Below are 22,340 nucleotides of genomic sequence, written 5' to 3'. Positions count from 1 at the left end.
AATATTATATATAAATATTATATATAGAGAATTTAAGGATCTAGAGTAATCCAAAATACGATTGAGAGTCTAGAGTCATCCAAAATACAACGCAAAATCATAGGGATATCCAAGTGTCAGCCTAGAGTCATCCAAAATACAATTGTCAGCCTAGAGTCATCCAAAATACAACGCAAAAGCATAGGGATCTCCAAAATACACAAGTCATGACCACAATACAGAACCAATCACCTTCTCTCCCAAATTGCCTTAGCTAGATCATCACGAAACCTATTCATGTTTCTAGTACTAGCTCCTGTGGTGGATGTGTCCGATGCATTTTGAGGCATATGCCTCCTATAGCAGGTAGGAATTGTAGGCACATAATCAGGATCTCGATCATACCTTTGAAATTCCTCATCAAATGCATCATTCTCACGAATAAAATTGTGAAGACATATTGTAGCAGCTATAATCATCATTTGTTTATCCAGTGGATATGTCGGCATCTTTAAAAGGATTCTCCATTTCATCTTCCATACACCAAATGTGCGCTCCACAACATTACGAAGACTTGAGTGCAAGTGGTTGAACAGCTCTTGCTCACCATTTGGTGGAGCCCCGTTCCTCCATTCTGGAACATGATATCTCTGACCTTTATACGGAGCTAAATAACCATCTCTATTTGGGTAACCAGCATCGACAACATAATATTTTCCTATGTCATATAAGATAAAAATTTAGTGTTAAAGCAACGAATAAGTGTTAAAATAACATATAACAAATGATACAAATAAAAGTATACCTAAAGGAGGATGTGGGAAGATATCTTCATCATTTTCAAGTGCATGGTACAATACCGTAGTATCATGCATAGAACCAGGTTGACCAATAGATGCATATATGAACCGCATGTCAAAATCAACTACTCCCATCACTCTCTTTAATAGTCTCCATGACTCTCAAATCATGATCTTCTGAGTCACTCGAGTCTCTTTCACTCTCAAAAGAAGACATCTATTCAAAAGATATATAAAAAAAATATAAGATAACCATATATTATTACAACAGGAATCAGCTCATGGAGAAATATTGTTATACAACAAGAATAATGTCATATATTCAATAAAAGATGGTACAATACAGCAGGGAAATAAATCATATGTTCATGGAAAAATAGTACAACCACACTAGTAAAATTGTGTAAAGTTCATAGAAAAAATTGCACACAAGGAAAAGAGGTACAGAGAAACATGCAAACAGCATGTTCTCGCACTACATGGATGAATCATTCTTAGTCATCCACATATGCTTCATGGTAAGCCATTGGAATCGTTCTTCCGGCGTCTCCAATGTCATAAACATCTCCCTTTTAGCCCGCTTGACAAACACTTGAGAAGCTATGAAGTGTTCTTTGGTCCCTGGAACAGCTCCACACTCCCTCACCAAAGTCATGACATCTCTGATGGAATAACCAGAACTTTCATCCTTCCTTGCCAAAGACTCACATGATGCAGTGCTCCTCTCACTCAAAGCAACGAGCTTGCTCAATTCTTTTTGCACCCAATGTCCTCCTGAACTTTTTGGTTTTTTACCCTTGTCTTTCCGGTTAGAAGGAGCAGGACGCTTTCCTTGTGAAGGTTCAGGGGAGTACTCTTCACAGTCATCACTTGCTTCATTAGCCTCATAATCTTCATCCTTGTCTTCCGCTTCATCAGCTTCGGCATCTTGTTGATTAGTAGGTGCAGCACCACTTGAAGGAGCCCAATGGTCATCTCCTGAGTTCCGAATATCTTCAAACATGATAGTCTTCAATTCTTCAAACTGAAGGGGTCCATCTTTGAATTTGCTAATTCCTGGATAATCCTGCAAACATATACAAATAAGTTTAAAAAATTGTTGGCACTTCAAATATATGCAAAAAATAGCCTTATAAACTCGTAAGGCTACCTTATTCAGCTGCTTCCACCTACTATCCGGTGCTTTATAGGTTTTCTTCTCATTGTCCCATCCTAATCCGGTTTCCTTAACCAATCTTTTCCAATTGGCATACTCTCTTCTCATCTTATCCCATTTATTTTTGAACTGCATTTTGGAATAATTCAACTCGGTCTTGTCCTTAAATTTTTCCATCACATTCTTGTAGCCACTCTTGTTAAGGTGAGTGCCACTGCGATTGTGTGTCGTCACTTGTTCAGCAAACAACTCACACAAAAGCTTAGTGTTCTCCTCATTCCAATCTGCGTTGTCGGACATCTTGCTGTCCAAAAAATAGTTCACATCGAGTAGCAGCATATTAAGCAAAACTATTGGTAACAATGAATAAAAATAGTGCACAATGTTCTACAAAGCTATCACTTATTTCTATATGTTTCTACATAACATACATAGCACAGATAACCTTTACACATGCTGTTGTGGGAAAATTTTGCATATACACTGTTGATATGTGACCCAAATTCAGAGAAGGCCGGGTTTTCGTAGCGTAGCGGAGGCCCGTCGCTGGAGGCTTGGGCCGGAGTGTCAGGGGGGGTGCGGGGGGGGGGGGGCGAAGCCTCCCCACAGTACGGATCGTTTCCTACTCGGTTTAGGGTTCCACCTCTATAAATATACTTTGTAAGCCGCAGGAGATAATCTCTTGTGGTAAATCTCCTGCGTTCTGTAAACACCCCGAAAAATAGTGAGATTGCTTGCTGGTCGGCGCCCGTGGTTTTTTTCCCTTCGTATTGGAGGGGTTTTCCACGTTAAATCCGTGTCATCTTTGTGTTTGATCTACTTCGTATCCTATTCGATTTCTAACATACACAAGCTGTTGTGGAAAAATTTTGCATATAAATATGCTGTTGTGGGAAAAATTTGCATAAACACATACTATTATGGGAACAAATTTGCACAGGCCAAAGCAATACACCAATACCTTCCTACTACGGTCGATGGGCAGGAGGTCGGTTGCCGGTTAGGAGGGAGGACGCCGGGCAGCAAGAGATCGCCGGGCAGCAGGGAGCACGCCGGCCAGCAGGGACGTCGCCGGTCAGGATGGAGAAAGCCGGGCAGCAGGGAGGTCGCCAGCCACCTGGGAGCTGGACGGTGAGAAAGGGGCGGTCGCCGGCCACCAGGGAGGAAGCTGCGGAAGGGGAACCTGCGCCTGTGAGAGTGTCAGGATGCCAGCGGCCTGGATCTGGACGGCCGGCCACCGACCGCGGCGGCCTGAACAGAACGACAGGGAAGGGGGCGGACGGCAAGAAAACAGGGGAGGAGGACCTGGAGACGAGACGAACGGGGGCGGCTCACCTTAGGGAGCTCGCCGGCGGCCCGGATCTGGAGGGCTGGACGGAAGACGGCGGACGGCTGGGGCTGGACAGCGAAACCCTAGGCGGCGCCCTCCATTCTCCTGTGCACTCGTGCTGGGGAAGGGGCGCTCGAAGGGGAGCGCTCGATCTGGGAGGGTGGGCTCCAGGGGGAGGGAACGGGCCTGGGAGTTTTGTTCAGTGGCAATTGCGGGTAATTTTCTACCAACTCTATGGGGAGGTCTATTTTTTGGTTGGTTGAGAAGCTGTTTTGGGCGCGGGAGGAGCTATTTTTTTCCGATTCTCCGATCCCTTCGTAAAATGAGGAATCGATTCCTCTGCTCCACGCGAGAATCGCTCCACAGAAACACCCGTTTGGTAGAGCTCCTCGGATTCTCGGGGAGAATCAGGAGCTGGGAGCTCTACCAAACGGGCCCTTAGTTTGTTCAGACGAAGAATCGCACAGTTTCTCCATGCTCCCGCCGGCATGCTTGCACGCGGAAAAGAAAAACAAATTCCCCACTCGACACGGTAAAAAGTTTTAATTTTTCTATTTGAAACTGGTTTGAACTTTCATTCACTATTTGATACTGCCATTCATTTCTTCTGTTAACCCGGACAAATAATAGCCTGTGAATTCTCCCCTCTCTTTTCTTGAATGAAACGACCATCAAACTACCTCCAAAATTATGAAAAACTTTTCTCGTGATATAAATGATGGAGAGGGAAAAATTTTGCACAAAAAACACATACATAACATTTAAAATCTTAAAATCAACATTCAACAAAATAGGCTACTTTTGAAGTTTATCCAATTTTTTAGGGCACATTATTACTTTCCAAAAATTATGAAAAAAATACCATGGCATGAAATAATTTATAAAATTATCTTCAACCATAAGTTACTTAAAAAATCTTGAAATTATTTCAAAATTTGTTTCTTGAAAGAACTTTAAAATTACTTTTTGTTAAAGAAATTTCTTATTATGTAAAGTAGTTTTATAAAATCTTTCATCACATTATAGGGATATTAGGTGTTTTTATAATTCTTGGAAACTATTTTTGTGTCCAAACAATTCAGATAATCTTCAAAAGTAGCTTATTTTGGTGAATTTTAATTTTAATATGTTAAATACTACCTATGTGTTTTTTTTCAAAACCCGTTCATCTCCATCCTGTATATCTCTTAAAAAAGGTTCTTGAATGTTGGAGGTGATTTCATAGTCGTCTTAGTCAAAAATAGAGAGGGGACAGTCCACGTGTTACTATTCGCGTGAGTTATAACTAACGGAATTGACGGAAGTATCAAACAGGGAATCGGAGAGCATGACAAGAAAAAACAAAGGAGAATCGAAGGGATTTTGATTTAATATTCAGAGAAGCGCAGAAAACAAATAGTGATAGGTCAACCGCTAGGACCTTTCTCCATTCATTTCTTTGTTTTAACATTGTACTTGTACATGCTGTTACTGCTATAAGCAGGCAAATTACCTGTAAGAAGGCAGCAACCTAAAGATGCCGTGCACGCAACATCCATCGCTGTTGTCCTACGTGTGCCATTAACAATTACTATACATTGTACTGCTTGCAACTATAATTATAGGCATATACTCCCTCCATCTCGTCCCCAAAAAAATGCAACCACTACAGGAAAATAGGATATTTTCGTCAGCCAAATGCCGACGAAAATAGGCCAAATGCCGACGAAAATAGCTATTTTCGTCGGCATCCCGACGAAAATAGGCCGACGAAATAAAGTCGACGAAAATAGGATTATTTTCGTCGGCTGCCGACGAAAATATGTTCACGTTTCGTCGGCCCGAAAATACGTCAAGTATTTTCGTCGGCTTTAACGGCCGACGAAAATAATCGAATGCCTACTAAAAAAATAAATCTATTACATAATTGAAATTTAGTACTATATGATAAGTAGATACATGTTTTCCTTCCATAACCCACTTCACTCATTTACAAAGGCATAGCTGCATTTCCTCAGTTCCAATTCAAAAGATTAAAGAGAGAGAATCTCTGCAGGATTGTATAACCAGGAAGGAATCTAATTAGATACTCTGAACCTTTAAGACGACTCCTTGGCTCAATTTATAGGGCATTGATGTCTCACAATATCTGCCTAGTGATGAAATCAAGTGTTTATTCTTGTGCCAGCTCTAACTAAAGCTTCTAGATTTGGCATGAACTGAAAGCTCAACTATTATAATATCATGAACCCTATATGTACACCATAAGCCTTGTAACAAAAATAAAACCACTATTAGTCCCATGTAATGGCTGCCTGGCTGGAAATTAAGAATAGGCGGTATGATAGTCCACATCACTGTTTCATAGAGAATAAAATAAAATAGTAATCAGGGACACAGGAAGAGTAGCACTTTTTTTCATTAATCATTATACCTTGAAATCAACAAATGCAACTGGAGCTCCAAGCTTGTTTTGCATCTTCAGCTTCACAAATCCCGCGCAACTAATTACGCAAATAAGCTTGTCAAAACAAAATTAAAGGCTTAATCCCATCTCATGAAGCGTTGATATATTGGCAATACCTCGAGAAAACATCTATGAGCTCTTGCTCTGAACAAGCTGGACCAAGGTTCGCAACAAAAAGAGTAGGACATGGAGGATTATTTTGAGGGGCAATTGTGGATGAATCCTGCAGGCAAGTGCACGACATAAATACGTAAACCTTGAACCTCTTTCAATAAAGCATCTCATCCAAAAACGAAAAGAAACAGATTAAAAGCTGACAGTGTTGAAACATTTCAGTTTCTTAAATCCTAAGCTCCGTGGTTCTTGTTCATAGAGACATGGGATTTATTCAGTATTCCACTAAACAACTTCAGTTTTTAATGCATATGAAAGCTACTAGTGCATATGAAAGCTACTAACCTACTACCGGCGCGGGGGCCGTGCGCCCGAAGCGGCGGTGGCCGCGGGGCCGAGGCGGCGGCGGCGCGGGGGCTGTGCGCCCGAGGCGGCGGTGGCCGCGGGGCCGCGCGCCCAAGGCCGTGCGGGCGCGAGGCTGCGGTGGCCGTGGGGCCGAGCCGCGCGGGGCCGCGCGCCCGAGGCGGCGGCGGCGTGGGGGCCGAGCGCCCGAGGCGGCGGCCGCGCGGGCCGCGAGGAGGCGGTGGCCGCGGGGCCGAGCCGCGCGGGAGCGAGGCGGCGGCGGCGCGGGGGCCGGGCGCCCGAGGCGGAGGCCGCGGGGGCCGCGAGGCGGCGGTGGCCGCGGGGCCGAGCCGCGCGGGGCCGCGCGCCCAAGGCCGTGCGGGCGCGAGGCGGCGGTGGCCGTGGGGCCGAGCCGTGCGGGGCCGCGCGCCCGAGGCGGCGGGGGCGCGGGGGTGGGGCTGGGGCGGGGGGCTCGGGCGCGGGTGAGAGAAGACCGTGCGTGTGGGGATGTAGAACGAGATCCGATCGGGCTATTAGGGTAACTCTAATTTCGTCGGCCATCAGAGGCCGACGAAATTAGACTTATTTTCGTCGGTTTAGGGCAGGCCGACGAAACTAGTCCATTTATTTCGTCGGTCAGATCTTAGCTGATGAAAATATGAGCACTTTTTCATCGGTCTGAATGGACCGACGAAAATAAGTTCTAATTTCGTTGGCCTGTTTTGGCCGACGAAATAAACAGTCTATTTTCGTCGGCTTGATTTTGGCCGACGAAATTACATCTGGCCGACGAAATTGAGCTGTTTTGGTGTAGTGAACTCTAGCTTCCCAAGGAGTCAAATAATTTCAAGTTTGACCAAATTTGTATAAAAAATTACTAAGATTTATGTCTCCAAATAGATTTAGTATGAAAATATATTATATGATTAATCGAATGATACTTATTTTGTAATATAAATAATAATACTATTTCATATAAATTTGATCAAATTTGGAATTATTTGACTTCTCGGAAAGCGAGAGTTGTATTTTTTTGGATGGAGGAAGTAGCCATCTTCATTCTAAAGTAAAAATAAAACTTTTTGTCCTTTCTCTTGTACGGCATTTGTATAGCCTTATTACCTACTATACAGTATACACTACACCACCAGTTTCATCGGTTGCACCGTGCTCGGTGAGTCCGTATTTGGCATGTATGGAATCTATCTACATACGTTGAGAGATGATGGTCACCAAACATGGTTCTATCTCTCTCTCAATTGTTTAACACAACTGACCTGGTGATTCCAACCACCAATGATAATGCGCGAGTGTCCTTAACTCTGTCTTATGCCTCCGGTTCCTTGTGAGTGGCCTCATCAGGAGCATGTGCATGCATATGCTACCTAGCCAGGCCCATCTCACGCGTACGTAATGACACAACACCAATATAATTCCTTATGCTAATGTGCATGAAAGAAAAAGAAAACAAGCCAAATGGGGTACATAAACTACGTACCCAACAAGGGAAAGAAAAAAGAGGGTGTGTAATTATATTGATTGATTGGTTGCCACAACTTCATGAACTGAATCTTCTGAAGAAAAAAAAGCATCATCAGTTTTGTGTGGCCCTGTATGTGCAAAACTGCAAAGCATTGTGTCCAACCAACTTTTACACGGGCTGCCTATAGATGCTAGACGCGGCCAGAGGCTTTCCGTTACACCTGCCGCCGCGGAAGAAAGCGATGGGTCATCTGCGGCCGCTCGATGGATCGATCTCGCTGCTACCTCATTCGCTGCAAGCTTGTATTGATTTGCCAATGTTTTTCTTTATTCAGCTCCATTATTTTTTTTAAAAAAAATGTTTTGTCAGCTCATGCATGGCCATTGGCCGGGAGTAGTAGTACCACGCAACAACGTCCTGTACGTCTTGTTGTTCAGACCTTTCTTTCTTATTAGTAAGTAATCTGCTGTATTAATTAGAGGTCCTGGGTTTAGTTGGGTGGCTGTGGACATTAGTTAGTAAGCTGGCTTTGACCACGTAGTCGTCTTGTACGCGTGCGTGATTCCATAATGTTCCAAGGATTAAGACAGGTACGGTCGGTCCCGATAGAAGGGACAGGCTGGTGACCCTTCTTCCTCCTTGTCAAACGAATCTTCTCATGGGTAGTGTTAGAACCAAGAAATGGCTGCCATGATCCGTACGTAAGGTTCTGTGCTGCAGCCCTCTGAGGCAGCTAGATGCATAATGTATGCGCACGATCCGACGGTGCCAGCTTGGCCCTGCTGTTCCGCTGGATCGATCGAGTAGCCGGAAGAGTTGGGTCGGTCTCGTACGGGCGGAGATGGGTGGATCCGACGAGCGCTGCTGTCCATGCTCGCTGCTCTTCAATTCGGTCGGTGCTTTGTTTACCTGCTCCCACGCGCTGCGGTGTCATTCTTTTCCCTTTTCGAATCTACCATTAATTCCGCGGTGGAATACGTTGTACGTCGCCTTCACCTGTAAGTACGTTAGCGTACCCTCTCCGTTCCAAATTATAGGCAGTTTTAAATTTTCTAGATATATTTATCGTGTTCACTATAAGACATGTGCTTATACTTGACAAAAGATTGTACTCAAATGGTGTGCAAGTTATCGTGCGCCATACATTAATTTGTATCCAAACCAACTTTCTAGAATTAGGATTCTGCAACAATTAATAGAATATCATGGGAAGAATAACTTCCCTTAGAAACTGATTTTGGACCGTGCATCAAGTTGCGCCCTATAAAAACGAACTGAGCGAGTAGTGAGTACCTTTTAAGGCTCAATCGCCGAGAGATGTACTAGGGTGGAGTCAAATGTGGTGAAGTCAAAATAAGCTCACCTAACATATACATAACCCGTGCAGCTTAAACTTCATGACACTGGCGTGTGCGTGCATCGTCGTACTAATTAATTAATAGTTTACACCGGCCGGGCCGAGGCAGCCAACGTGTAAAACCTTTGATCCCAGCTGCCCCGGCCGGACAGCCGTGTCAGAGATTTAATAAGTAACTAGCATTAGTCAAGTTTCCGCTCAAAAAAGAGAAAAAAAGAAGCATTAGTCAAGCTTAAACCCCATTACGATCTGCATCGGTCGACGTACACACTCGTGGAAGTAGCCGGCTGATCGATCTGATCATCACATCGCAGGTAGGCTGAACGTCTGATATTTCCCGAACAACGAACGCGTCAACTGACCCCCGGCCCCTCCGTCCAATGCAACTGATGAAGCCGTGGCAAGATCAGAATCTCAGTGTTTTAAACAGACGCCGTGACGACCGCTTGATCGTGACGGTTCGTGTTGTTTAATTCAACCACACACGAGCTAAAGTCAATGGTGTGCGGTCGCAATTAATTATTAACAATTTGATTTGAAATATAAATAGCCTCTCTCTCTCTCTCTTAACGAACGGGCACGAGATTGTACCTATCTCATCGATAAGGTGGAAGTAAAATAGCCTCTCTCTCTCTCTCTCTCTTAACTGCTGTTTGGGTGAGTGGTAAAACAGCCGTGCAAATTATCGGCACTGCCGGCTAATAAAATATCCTTGACTACAGCATTGCAGGCATAGCAAGCGTAAAATTGGAGCTCAAAACTGATCAAACTTCATGTCACAGCTCAGACCGGACCATAAAATTTCAGATCAATATGTCAGAATTCAGACGGGAGCATCGGATTGGACCTCAAGAGCAATGAAATTCTGATAAGAGCTGAACTTCAAGTGTCTGTGGACGCAGACCTCAGCATTGACGAGCCATGGAGTCGAGGTGCCATTGACGAGGCCATGGAGTGCCTGGGCACAACTACCTTAATGAGCGCCATGTCCGGGCCACATAGACGCACATGTTTGAACGCAAGAACTCTGTGAGAGAGCTCCAAAGCACGACACTGCAGTGATACTGCATACTGCAGTCCGTAGTAGAGTAGAGCATGCAGTAGGGAAGGACGGTGTCAGGAGAGGTGCATAGGAAAACGAAGAGAGATGCAAAGTGGCGACGGATGGCCGAACGTCTCTGCTGCAGAAGAAGAGGAACCTGATGCCAGATCTGTGCAGACCAGATCCGGATGCAAGGAAGCAGCGAACGGGGCTACCTCTTGTTAACTGCGCTCGGCCAGAAGAGAGTTGCAGCCAGCAGAAGGAGAAGAGGAGAGGCGAGCTCCGCCCCGATAAACATCGGAAAAATAATGAGCCTCTAGACATGATTATTCTTTTTCGGATGTATTGGACCAAATCGGTGGTAAAAAAGATTAGCATCCCAACCATTCAAATAGCCTTTTTATGTTTGGCTCGGGAAAAAAATTAGAGCAGGCAATTTACAAGGGTTTTGGTTTCAATACCGGTCTTCGAAACAGGCCCTACGTGTGCATGATTAGCAATTTTCCCCTTCTTTTTAGTTTTGCTTCTAGAAAACACGAGGGGTATACATACATTGATGTACGAATTTTTACCAGGTGTACGTGCTAACGTGTTCGATCCACTAGCATCAGAAGGATATTACTGACCTACCGACTCCATCACTTGTGTGCCACTCGCAGGGACCAGATGCATGAGATGACATGGCAGGCGCACTGAACATTTACAAGACCTTTTTTTTCCCGGAAAAGAAACGTTTACAAGATCATGCACACACGAATTCGGGGCTAGCACGCCTAGCACTGCTGGGGTGGTACAACAATGTGTTTCATCTACTGTACTACAACTCCCTAATAATCTTTCTGTTCCTGATGATGATTTGCCTAGCTAGCAGCTGCTGCAGCTGATCGTGCAGATCATCCGGCACGCGTTGCTGCAGGCATCTTTACAGGCGAGCGATCGGCTCCGGCGGGGCTTCATGTGCTCTCACCAACTTTCCAGCTTCCAACCTTCTCCTTGTCTCCCCAGCTGCAGCCCCCCCATCTTTCCGTATTTATTCTCCGCGGATGATGGGTGGGCCCATCCTTCCATACCCGTGGGGCCCACGGACAGAGAGCTCTGCAGCATGAAATAATTAGTATTAGGAAGGATTATTGTATATTTTATTTCAGAAAAAAGAGGTTTTTTTTATATTGGTGGCCGGCCAATTAAGCTTCTCGTTTAGTTTAGTAGCTGAGTCACTGGAAGCGCAGTGACAGTGCAAGTATGATATGGTTATTATGAGGACATGCACGTTTTCTTTTCCGATTTAAAATCCACCAAAGTGTCCACTCTCTTCGATGCATCGGCATTGCACGTTTTGCATCGTTTCGGCAATTTTCCGATAAAGTACCTTGGTCCTCCTCTAATGCTTCAACATGAGGTAAATTGGTCCGACAAAACAGCTGACGACTACGAAATGAATAGACACTTGCCGATCAGAAAAGGAGTAAATCCGGCGAAGGATTGAGTTTCATACTGATTTGAAAGTTGTACCTTGATCCTCTTCCTGCTACGAAACACCGACAATGTTGATGTCCTTAGGGCGTTCGTGGATGTCATCTCCTCATGAAACAACGCCGACTCGGCGACTATGTTGTGCATTTGGAACCTATAAAATGCTCAACAACTGTATATGCAGAAACTGGATGGTTGACAATATAGTATTAAGATTCACGCCGATTTGAATTCGACAAATATATTTTGCAACAACTATACTATTAACATCCTTATAGCACTTGCTACAAAATAACAATGGTGCCGTGTTTCCTCTCGAAACGATAACGACCCGGTGATTGAAGAGTCGACACAAGTAGGTTTTAGCAGCACATCATCTTTATGTGCTCCCGGGAAACCCTGACCGAGGTTTCAGGATGAATCAAAGCCTCAAAGGTCCACAAGTCCATCCTCAAAAAAAAAAAAGGTCCACAAGTCCATGGAAGCAGCTGAGCTCACACTGACAGAGTGGCATAGCCGGCAAAAAAAAAAATGCTGACACGTTCTAGTATGAAAATTACGGAAAAGCCCATACGAGACAAGGCCAGTAAAATAGCGCGTACTAGTAGAGAGAGAGTAGTTGGCGCGCTGATTCAGCGCAGTTCCCGCACTCCACGCGCCAACGCCCCCAAATTTCCGATTTTTTTCCCTCCCCTCCTCTCCCGCCGCGCGCCGCGCCATGCCGCCGCCGCCGGAGTCCGGGGACCCCGGCCTCGCGGAGTGCCTCCGGCTGCTGGAGGCGGTGCCCGCCGCGGCGGCCTCGGCCCCGGCCTTCCGCCGCCACTGGCCGTCCATCTCCGCCTCGCTCGCCGCGCTGTCGGCCGCCCTCGCCAGCCCCGCGTTCCCGCCGGGCGCGCCGCTGCTCGCGCCCCTCGCGGCCGCGCTCGGGGCGCTGATGTCCGCCGCGGCGGACGCGCCGAGGCTCGGCCACCTCCACACCGTCTCGCTGCTCTCCTCCTCCGCCGCCTCGCTGTCACAGCTTGCCGCCGACGCGCGCCTCCTCGCCACGCCGGCTGCATCCGCCGCCGCCGCCGCGCCCGGCGGCGCGGACTCTGGCGCGGACGCGCTGATCTCCCGGCTCCGGCTGGGCTCCGCGGCGTCCCGCGCCGCCGCGCTGGAGGAGCTGGCGGGCTCCGCGGCGGCGCTGCCGGCAACCTCCGCCGCCGCGGCCGTCTCCGCGGTAGTGGCGCTGCTCGACTCCGCCGGCGGGGACCTCCTCCTCCCGGCCTCCCGCGAGCGGGCCGTCTCCGTGCTGGCCGCCTTCGCGTCCTCGGACGCCGCGTGCCGGTTCCTGGCGGAGGAGTCCGGCGCCGTGGTGCCCCACCTCTGCCGCGCGCTGGAGTCCGGCGGCGCGGGCGCGGAGCACGCGTGCGCGGCGCTGCTCCCGCTGACGGCAGCCTCGCGGGACGCGTCGGCCGCCGTGGCCGCGCGCGGCGGGGTGGCGGCGCTCCTCGCGGCGTGCGCGGGCGGGACGCCCGCCACGCAGGCTGCGGCGGCCGGGGTGCTGCGGAACCTCGCGGCGTTCCCGGACCTCCTCCCGTGGTTCCGCGACGAGGGCGCGCTGCCGCTGCTCCTGCAGCTGGTCTCCCTCGGCACCCCGCGCGCGCAGGAGCTGGCGCTCGGGTGCCTCCAGAACCTCACCGCCAGCGACGGCGACGAGGGCCAGAGGCTCAAGGTCGAGGCCTTCCAGGAGGGCGCCCTCGCCTGCGTGAAGGACTTCCTCGACGCCAGCCGCGGCGACGAGCCGGGCCTGGCGCCGGCGCTCGGGCTCCTCCGCAACATGGCCTCCTTCCGCTACATCGCGGAGATCGCCGCGTCCGCCAGCTTCGCCGCGCACGTCGCGGCCGCGCTGGGCAGCGACAGGTCCCCGACCCGCACCGAGGCCGCGCTGGCGCTCGCCGAGCTCTGCGGCAACGCCGCCAAGTCGAGGCACGAGCTGGAGGGCGCCGTCCCGCGGCTGATCTGGATGCTGGAGGCCAAGCCCGTGGCCGAGCGCGACGCCGCGGCTCGCGCGCTGGCTGCGCTCCTGGCGTCGTCGGGCGCGTGCCGGAAGCTGTTCCGGCGGGACGAGCGCGGCGTCGCGAGCGCGGTGCAACTCCTGGACCCTGCGGGCGCCCGCGGCGTCGACCGACGGTTCCCCGTGTCGGTGCTGCTGGCCGTGGCGCAGTCCCGGCGGTGCCGGAAGCAGATGGTGGCCGCCGGCGCGTGCGGGTTCCTGCAGGGCCTGATGGCCGCCGAGGTCGACGGCGCCAAGAGGCTCGCCGAGTGCCTCGGCAAGGGGAAGATGCTCGGCGTGTTCCCGCGGACGTGACGCCGGAACCCGTAGCTGTCGCGGCGACCGGAACCAAGCCTTCTCCTAGCTCTGTATGTATCAATCCAGCTCCTGCTTCGATCTGCTTCTTGCTCTCCGTGTTCGTGTGCGTGTGTGTGTGATGCTTGTGATGATGATCTTGTAAATGTGGGTCGTCCTGTTGGATAGCGTAGAGTTGCTAGATTATTACGAGTGGCTTAGCGTGCTGGAAACAATAAGAACACCGAAAGATCTTGTACGTAATGCAATCCCCGATCTGATCTGATCTGATCTGAAGGAATTCAGCTTCAGCTTTCTGACAGATGATGAGCGCCACTGTTCATGTGTGCTACTCCACATCAAGCTTCACTCCACTGTTCTGTTCCACAGCAATCTGGCAGGTTGTTTTCCTGTTCTACCAGGATGTCTGATCTCATTATCTGAAGAAACCCACCTAAGGTTTCTTCAGAGGCCGTGCATGAATCCGGCGCCGTCGCTGTCCAGGCACAGGGGCAGCTGAAGCTGACCGCGCCGGTAATCGCGGATCAGGGCCGGTGGCCATCAGTGATAGCCGTGATTATAGCCTCCTCGTCGGGTGTTGACGGTGGTCAGCACAGCAACGCATCGTCCTCGGCTCCTCACTGACCATGGACGGGGGAGGAGGGTGCAGGACTGCAGGTACAGGTCTGACCGGGGCCATCGGCGGCGCCCGCAGCGGCAGCAGGCAGGCAGCGTCTTGAATAAAAGGGATGGGGGTTTGTACGGGCCGTGCTGCATGGTTGGTGGAGGCTGCAATGCCGTGATCTCTGCCGGAGGCCGGAGCAGATGCCAAATGCAGGGCTGGGCTGGCTCTTCAATACGTGTCCCCTCCCTCATGTTCGTTTCGTTTCGCCCCCGGGTTGTTTTGTTCCCTGATGATTCGTTTTTCACTCATGGTGACTGGAGTTGTTACTGTCCCCGTTCCTCGCCTGTAACCAACTCTGATGCCAATGCCGTGCCGGTTGACTTCTGACCGGACGGTCCGATGCCGGTGCCGTGCCAGCTGCAAGACGGCAGCGGCGTGCCGTCGGCCGAGCCAGATCCAGATGGCGCGAACCGTGGCGGTGGCCAAGCTGGAAGTCTGGAACGGCCGTAGGGCTGGTGGCGTGCGTGAACGAGCACACGGTCACATGCTCACATGGCGGCCGTGCCGTGGCATGGCTCGGCGGGCGGCGGCGCGCGGTCTTCGGAGGAGGAGGAGCACGTGCTGCTGCGGCAGACACGGAGGAGAGGACAGAGGAGGGTGCGCCGAACCTGAACCAGGATCATGCCTGTCGTCGTCTTCGGCTCTTCGTCCCGCGGCACGCGCACCCTGCAGTCTGGGCCCGTGTGCTGGGGTGCTGCAGTGAGCGGGGGCTCCTATGTACCTTCGGGTAGATAGTTTTGGAGTTTTTTTAAAAAAGGATTTAAAGAAATTAAAATTCAAAAAAGGGTGCGAGTTGGAAATAATTCGAAAAATGGGTGCCTCCCGCCCGTTGATCGGGCGGGAGGGGTGGGGCCGGGGATGGGCGGGATGTTCCAAAAATATTTTCAGGCTCCTCCCGAGGGCCTCTTCGCGAATAAGAAAGTTTTTTATTCGTGAAGAGGTCCTTGAGGCAGGAATCCCGCCCGGTCAGAGGGCGGGAGGTATCCCGCCCGGCTAGTGGGCGGGATGTTGCCTTCTTATTTTTTTTTGTTATTTTTTGTTGGAATTTATGATTTACAAACTATTTGAAATTCAGACTTTTTTCTAATACAATATTTATTCGCCATACTCTTTTGTATACATATAAAATTTTAATTCAATTTTACGAAAAAGATTGTTGTATCTAAAACTCGTATGAAGATGGTTAAACGATAACGTTTTGCAACGTAGAATCCAAATATTACGATAGTACGATACATCAACCAATTAAAAACAAAATAGTATCATACAAAAACAGTTTAAGTATAAAAAATCCACCGAATTAGGAGTATCTACCCCGCCTATCCCGGACCTCGCGCTCTCTTGGTCCTCCCCCCTAGTCCTAGCCCGTCGGCGTATATGGTCCTCCGAGTACGTAAATGCATCTGGAGCACGGTGAGGACGAGGCGGAGGAGGTGCAGGCGTGAACGGGTCATCCTGGGACTGTGCACCTGGAGCGTCATACATCTGGGAGGGACCAATGATGTCAGGCTCGGCGCCGCCGCCCACCAACTCCGACCAAGTGGCGGAGCCGCCCTCCCAGTCGTCCCAGTCCGGCACACCGAATGGACCACCGTATGCAGGAGCTCTCGTACGGTAGGCGGGGCCGGGCAACTCAGGTATGTTCACAAAAAAGTGGCAGGTTCGCTGGAGCAAACCGCTCCTGCAGCTCCGCCCTCCAAGTAGGTGGCACAGCAACCGAGCCAATAGCTTCACCCGCAATGGGAAGCCCGAGCAGGTACAACACATCCTGCAACGTGGGGGCCATCTCCCCGCACGGCAAGTGGAACGTGTGCGTCTCCGGACGCCACCTGTCCGCCAACGCTGCAAGTAGAGAGCGGTCCAGCTGCATCCGCTTCTTGGCGCCACCGTCTTGACCGTCGCCGGCCTGAACCATACGTGCGAGTGGCAGCAAACCAGCCTCACGTAACCTGTATATTTTGCATTGTGGTTACAATTATCGTACAAGCTATACATTAGTTTCGTAAAAAAATACAAAGTATCACCTGTCAAGTCAACGATCGTCCAGGTGCAACAACTCCTTTGCTACACGAGGGCGCAACTCGTGAAGCTCCTACCCCTCCAACGCTGCCAGGTACGACCTGTGCCGTTCATCGATGTTCGCGTTACGGAGCTCCGGTGTCTGCGCCATATCTGCATGAAAAATATAAGTACCGTAAGACATATTCCTACAAACAATTGAAATACTAAAAACTATTCAAAATATAACTACTCTAAGAAATATATCTGAAAACTATTGAAATTATAAAAACTATTCAAAATATAACAACCCTAAGAAATATATCTAAAAACTATTAAAAATACTAAAAACTATTTATAATAGAACTACCCCAACAAATATTTCTAAAAGCTATTAAAAATACTGAAAACTATTCAAAATATAACTACCCTAAGAAATATATCTGAAAACTATTAAAATTATAAAAACTATTCAAATTATAACTACCCTAAGAAATATATCAAAAACTATTGAAAATACTAAAAACTATTTATAATAGAACTACCCTAACAAATTTTTTTAAAAGCTATTAAAAATACCGAAAACTATTGGAAATATAACTACCCTAAGAAATATATCTGAAAACTATTGAAATTATAAAAACTATTCAAAATATAACTAACCTAAGAAATATATCTAAAAACTATTAAAAATACTCAAAACTATTTAAAATAGAACTACCCTAATAAATATTTCTAAAAGCTATTGAAAATACTGAAAACTATTCTACGTATAACTACCCTAACAAATATTCGTAAAAATAATTAATAATTATACGATTATAACGAGAATATACCTCCAAACCGACGTGTGGACAGGGTTTCGCCGCTTCCTCTCCTCTCCTCTCTTCCTCTCCTCCCTTTCTTTTTTGTTGATTTTTGATGAATATTATAAGAATTAGGGGTGGATGGGGGGCTTAAATAGTGGGGGGGGGGTGACATCCCGCCCGTTGGGAGGGCGGGATGCCCCTTGGGGGAACCTCCCGCCCGTTGGGGGGGGGGGATGCCCCTCGGGGGAACCTCCCGCCCTTCCAACGGGCGGAAGGCCCCTCGGAAGAACCTCCGCCCGTTGGAAGGGCGGGATGCCGCGTAACTTTCGCGAAGAGGCCCCTAGTGGGGGCGTGTGAAATTTTTTTCGACCCCCCGCCCGTTGGATGGGCGGGATGTCTCGTCCCGCCCGTTGATCGGGTGGGAGGCACCTATTTTTCGAATTGTTCTTAACCGGCACCCTTTTTTCGAATTTTAATTTTTTTAACCCTTCTTTTAAAAAAACTCGATAGTTTTGCTTCTTATCTTTAATCCAACAGCGGCCCGTCAACCGGCCCACGGCCCAAGATTCGTTCCGTGCTCCAGAGAAACTACACCATGCCTTCTCGAAAAAAAAAGAGAAACTACACCATGCGACAGGCGGCGGTAATAGGTCAGTGGACAGAATCATAAAGAGGTTAGCGTAGCCTTGTTTTTAGACGTCTTTCCTCATGTACTTCAATTAATTTATCAAGTGTATAAATATATATTCCTATGAACATTCTTTTAAATAAATTTAACATTTCACATAAACTTGTTCAACATTTGATATGAAAATATTGAAACAATATATCCAAAATGTTGAACTAGTTCATAAAAAATGTTGACTTTTAAAAATAATAAAAGTATATTCATATTGGATCTCATTGTGTTGGATTAACTCTCAAGAACACATAGGTTTAAACGGATTCAAAAATAAGTTCACCATTTAGGAGTAAGTATATTTGACGTTTCAAATCTAAAAGGTACCTACACCTAACGACGGAAGCTGATCAGATACTCAGATACGCATGAAATCAAATTTGGATAGCATTTTTTTACATATTTTAACTCGAATATGGATACGGATTCGGATATTCTCGAATATGAATACAAAACGGATGTCTCAGATTCGGATTCGAATTTAGATATTTACTGTATAGGATAACGTTTGGCTATTTTCTTTATTGGTAGTCAAACTAACGTTATACAAGTACAAATTGAAATATGACAATATAACAAAGAAAGCTTGTTAAAAATAACTTATTTATCAACAAATATTTTATTAAATAAATATAAAAAAATAAAACTAAAAATAAAAATATATTTTCAATAAATATATAAATAATTTTTATTAATATATAATAAATTATAAAAGTAATTTCATCCATAAATAGATAAAATAAGAATACTTACAAGTAAACTTAATCTTCTTATATCTTGATTATAAAAATTAATAATATTGATTATAGAAAATAAATATATCTTTTTAAATAGTTTTATTGAAAACGGATACGGTAGTGTCGCATATTGTCGAATACGGATGTGGAATTGGATTTAGAAAAATAATGAAAATTAAATTAGGACGTATTCACTTTACTACCATATTAAATTTAAATACGAATACGGATATTCATATTGATATTTAGACGGATACGAATATCGGATATTTTGGATATCCACGTTCACATTTCCATCTGTACCTACACCTACTGGGGTGCGACATGTGTCCAACAAATTCCATCAACCACACAAATTCTCTCCAGCCTGTTGGCCCGCTATGCTCTGTCTCCCACCTAGTGGAACGAGCGTTTGGATCGGATGATGGAGAAGTTCTGCACACATCTCAAACACTGGAAGTTAGATAAATAATTTTTTTTCCGGAAGATAGATATGATTCCCGGCAGTGAGCTGCCCGGCTTCACACGTGTGCGGTTTCCACTTTCCCCACCTTCTTCTGGACCTTGTTTGGGCTCCCAGCTCAAATCTTACCCTACCGGCATCACATGGGTTTTCTAAGATCCTTTGGAGGACAACTTTAGTTCTCTCTTTTAACACTCATTAGATGGACTAAATAAAGATTAATTGCAAAATTAATTATATAAGTCGTGGCTAATTATCGAGATGAACCTATTGATGCTAATTAGTCCATAATTAATATATATTTACTGTAGCAGAACGTTATCAAATTATGATCTAATTAGAATTAATGGATTCGTCTCGTGAATTAATCTCGATTTATATATTAATTTGTAATTAGCCTACATCTCTAAAAGACGAAACCTAACCCTGCTATCAGGCCGAAATCTAGCGCACATTAGTCCACGTCTACAATAAATATTATCTGTTGGATCACCGACTTGTTTAATCGGACGGCCAGAAAGCTACCGCAACGATTCGTTTCCAGTTCCAGGTCCTTCCCGAACACGGGCTGAGTTACTCAAGTCTCAAGCTGTCACGTGGCATCATTAATCTTAGGAAAATTTTCCATTACCACGATGCGTTACTCGAGTCGCTCAGCTCCAAGAATCTCAGGAACTCTTCCCCTTCGGTAGCTGTAGTGATTTCTTTCTCCTACAATGCTTAGAGCTCCCATATTAAGTGAGGCTTAATATATCATCATTATTTGAAGCAGTAATTACGGTTGTCAATTTGACAGCAACAATCTTATAATAGGATTGTTCTGTTTAGTTACAACTTACCATATGGTGCCCATTTGAATCGCTTACAGCATCTTCAAGAGACAAATACTTTAGAATAGAGATTTTGTTAAAAAATTATCCTCCAACGGCCTCTTCAATTAGATATCCAAATATAAACCTCTAATATTTCTGATTTCTCGCTAGTCAAAGATGGAGAGCGAGAATTGGTATCTAGACTACGCACAAGATATAGAAAAGCTGTTGGAGAGTATAAAGATATAGAAAATAATTTTTGCTTAAATGACTCTCTAAATGATAATTTAGAGAGTAGATTTTAGAAAGGCTTTTGGATATGCTTTTAGGAGAAACTGTGAATTAGGCACTTCATTTCATAAAAAAGAAGATCACTATAGAGGCAAAAACCCTCAGCAACACAAGGTATCTCATACGGAATAACTCGCAACCCATTTTCTTCAACATTTTATATCTGAGATGTCATGAAAAAGTTGGAGCTAGGGTCATGGTCCGCGACCAGTATCTACCGCAGCAAAAGCATCTCCCTTTCTTTTTCCTCGCAACTTCATGCTAATTTAATACCAAATATTCTTTTCACAATGAAGTATCAACTTTAATTTTATTGTAGATAAACACACATACTTCGAAATTTAGATTAACTCCCCCAGTGACAACGGAGTTTCAACATGTGCATATATTTGGTCGACAATGCATAAGTTTTCTCTACCGATGCTCTTGCAATATGCTCTACCGCTATTGATAAAATAATAAATTCAAAGTCCTCATACATGTTTAAATTCCAGTTATATTCAATAAACAAGTATAAAAGTTTTTCTAACATAAAAACACCGGCTAAACCTACAAAGGGTGCATCAATTGGTATCCAAACATCAGATGTGACGGGACTTAAGCACGGTGCCTGAAATTTATGTTGCTTTCGCTGAGTAGTGCCAAAGTCAAAAAGATAGGAACCCCGAAGGAAGTTCTGTTTTGGGATGGAGCAACATCGATTTTTTAAGACTCTGTTTTGCTTAATGAAACACTTTTTTAAGCATGCTTTAGTAATTACTCCTTCCGTTCTCAAATATTTGGCACTATTGACTTTTAACATCCGTTTGACTTTTCATCTTTTCTACAAATGTTTGTGCAAGTGGATATATACTAGTTAAGCTTAAAGTAGTTTTGGTGTTAGATCTAATGCCGCACATTTCATTTTACGTAACTGATTAAATAAATAGATATTATTGGTTAAAATTTGAGTAAAAAATCAATGATATTGTGAGGCTCGCTCATTGTTCTTGGGCTTCCACGGGCTTTCATATCAAAGGGCTTCTTCATTAACAATCTGGGCCAGCATCATTGGGCTTATTATCAATTACACGTCGATTGCCGAGCCAGCATAAATGCACAAGATTCCCTGCTCGTAATCTAGCAAGGAGCTAGCTGCACAACGGCCTAGGTCACCATGTGTGGTTTACTAGTCCGCGGGCGTTTGTAACAGGGGCGGATCTAGGGGGTGCAAGGAGGCTCGAGCCCCCTAGCATCCTAGCTCCCATGGAAGTTCCACAAAGCTTTCCTACAAATTTTAAGGAGGAAAAAGAAGGAACGAGAGAATTTTGAGAAGAAAGAAGGAAGGAGAGGAGGGAGAAGAAAGAAGGAAAGAAGAGCCCCTACCTCTCGATCTTGGCTCCGCCACTGTTTGTAACTCGTACTTTGCTCCTACTTTAGATGAGGCGAGTTTTGCTAATAAAAATATGAACAAGATTCCCATTTCATACGACTTGACTTGTGTACAATCGAAATCTCACCCAAGTCACATGATCGATCAATTACGACCTTGACCTAAAGTACTCCTGTTAAACGAACCTTGTTGAGTGAAGATCAAATTTTGTTCCCCTTCATCCTAAGGCAGATACATCCTTTTATTCGGTACTATTGTCCTCCCATCCTTATCCTCCGCTTATTACCTAGTAAAGCCATTATCAAGCAAGCGACCATGGATGTTTCTTGCCACGCAAATTGCCCCTCACGTGATCGAACGAGCTGAGTCATCACACGGCTTAACTTGCACCCACACATTTATTTAGTCGAGTGTATGCATCGCATCTAACGCCATGCATGTACAGGAGATGGATGTGGCCATGCATGCATGCCAACTTGAGCAGGGAGAGATCTGAGGTACGAAGATCTTGCAAGCCGATCGATGCACAAACTAGCGATTTGGGGACCTACATTCCTCTTGTTCATGCTTTGATCCTGGAAAGGCAACACCCAGTTAAATAGTGCATCACCTGGCTTAGAACGTACGCAAGATGGATATACAT

General features: G+C 46.4%; 2 protein-coding genes across 2 annotated transcripts; one reads left to right on the top strand and one right to left on the bottom strand.

Annotated features, from left to right (window-relative positions):
* Nucleotides 1-1,254: 1,254 nt before the first annotated feature.
* Nucleotides 1,255-2,235, bottom strand: LOC112903749 (L10-interacting MYB domain-containing protein-like). The gene is made up of 2 exons (XM_025972966.1): nt 1,930-2,235; nt 1,255-1,845 (listed from the first exon to the last, which is right to left on the bottom strand). The coding sequence occupies exons 1-2, from the start codon at nt 2,233-2,235 to the stop codon at nt 1,255-1,257; spliced, it is 897 nt and encodes a 298-aa protein (XP_025828751.1).
* Nucleotides 2,236-12,002: 9,767 nt separating this feature from the next.
* Nucleotides 12,003-14,220, top strand: LOC112902796. The gene has a single exon (XM_025971977.1). It carries the CDS (start codon nt 12,241-12,243, stop codon nt 13,870-13,872), a length of 1,632 nt encoding a protein of 543 aa, XP_025827762.1. The 5' UTR covers nt 12,003-12,240; the 3' UTR covers nt 13,873-14,220.
* Nucleotides 14,221-22,340: the final 8,120 nt, after the last annotated feature.

The sequence above is a fragment of the Panicum hallii genome, chromosome 8 (genome assembly GCF_002211085.1).
Source record: "Panicum hallii strain FIL2 chromosome 8, PHallii_v3.1, whole genome shotgun sequence".
Classification (NCBI taxonomy): Eukaryota; Viridiplantae; Streptophyta; class Magnoliopsida; order Poales; family Poaceae; genus Panicum; species Panicum hallii.
Note: the sequence above shows the minus strand (reverse complement) of the source record. Positions and strands in the feature narration are given on the sequence as shown.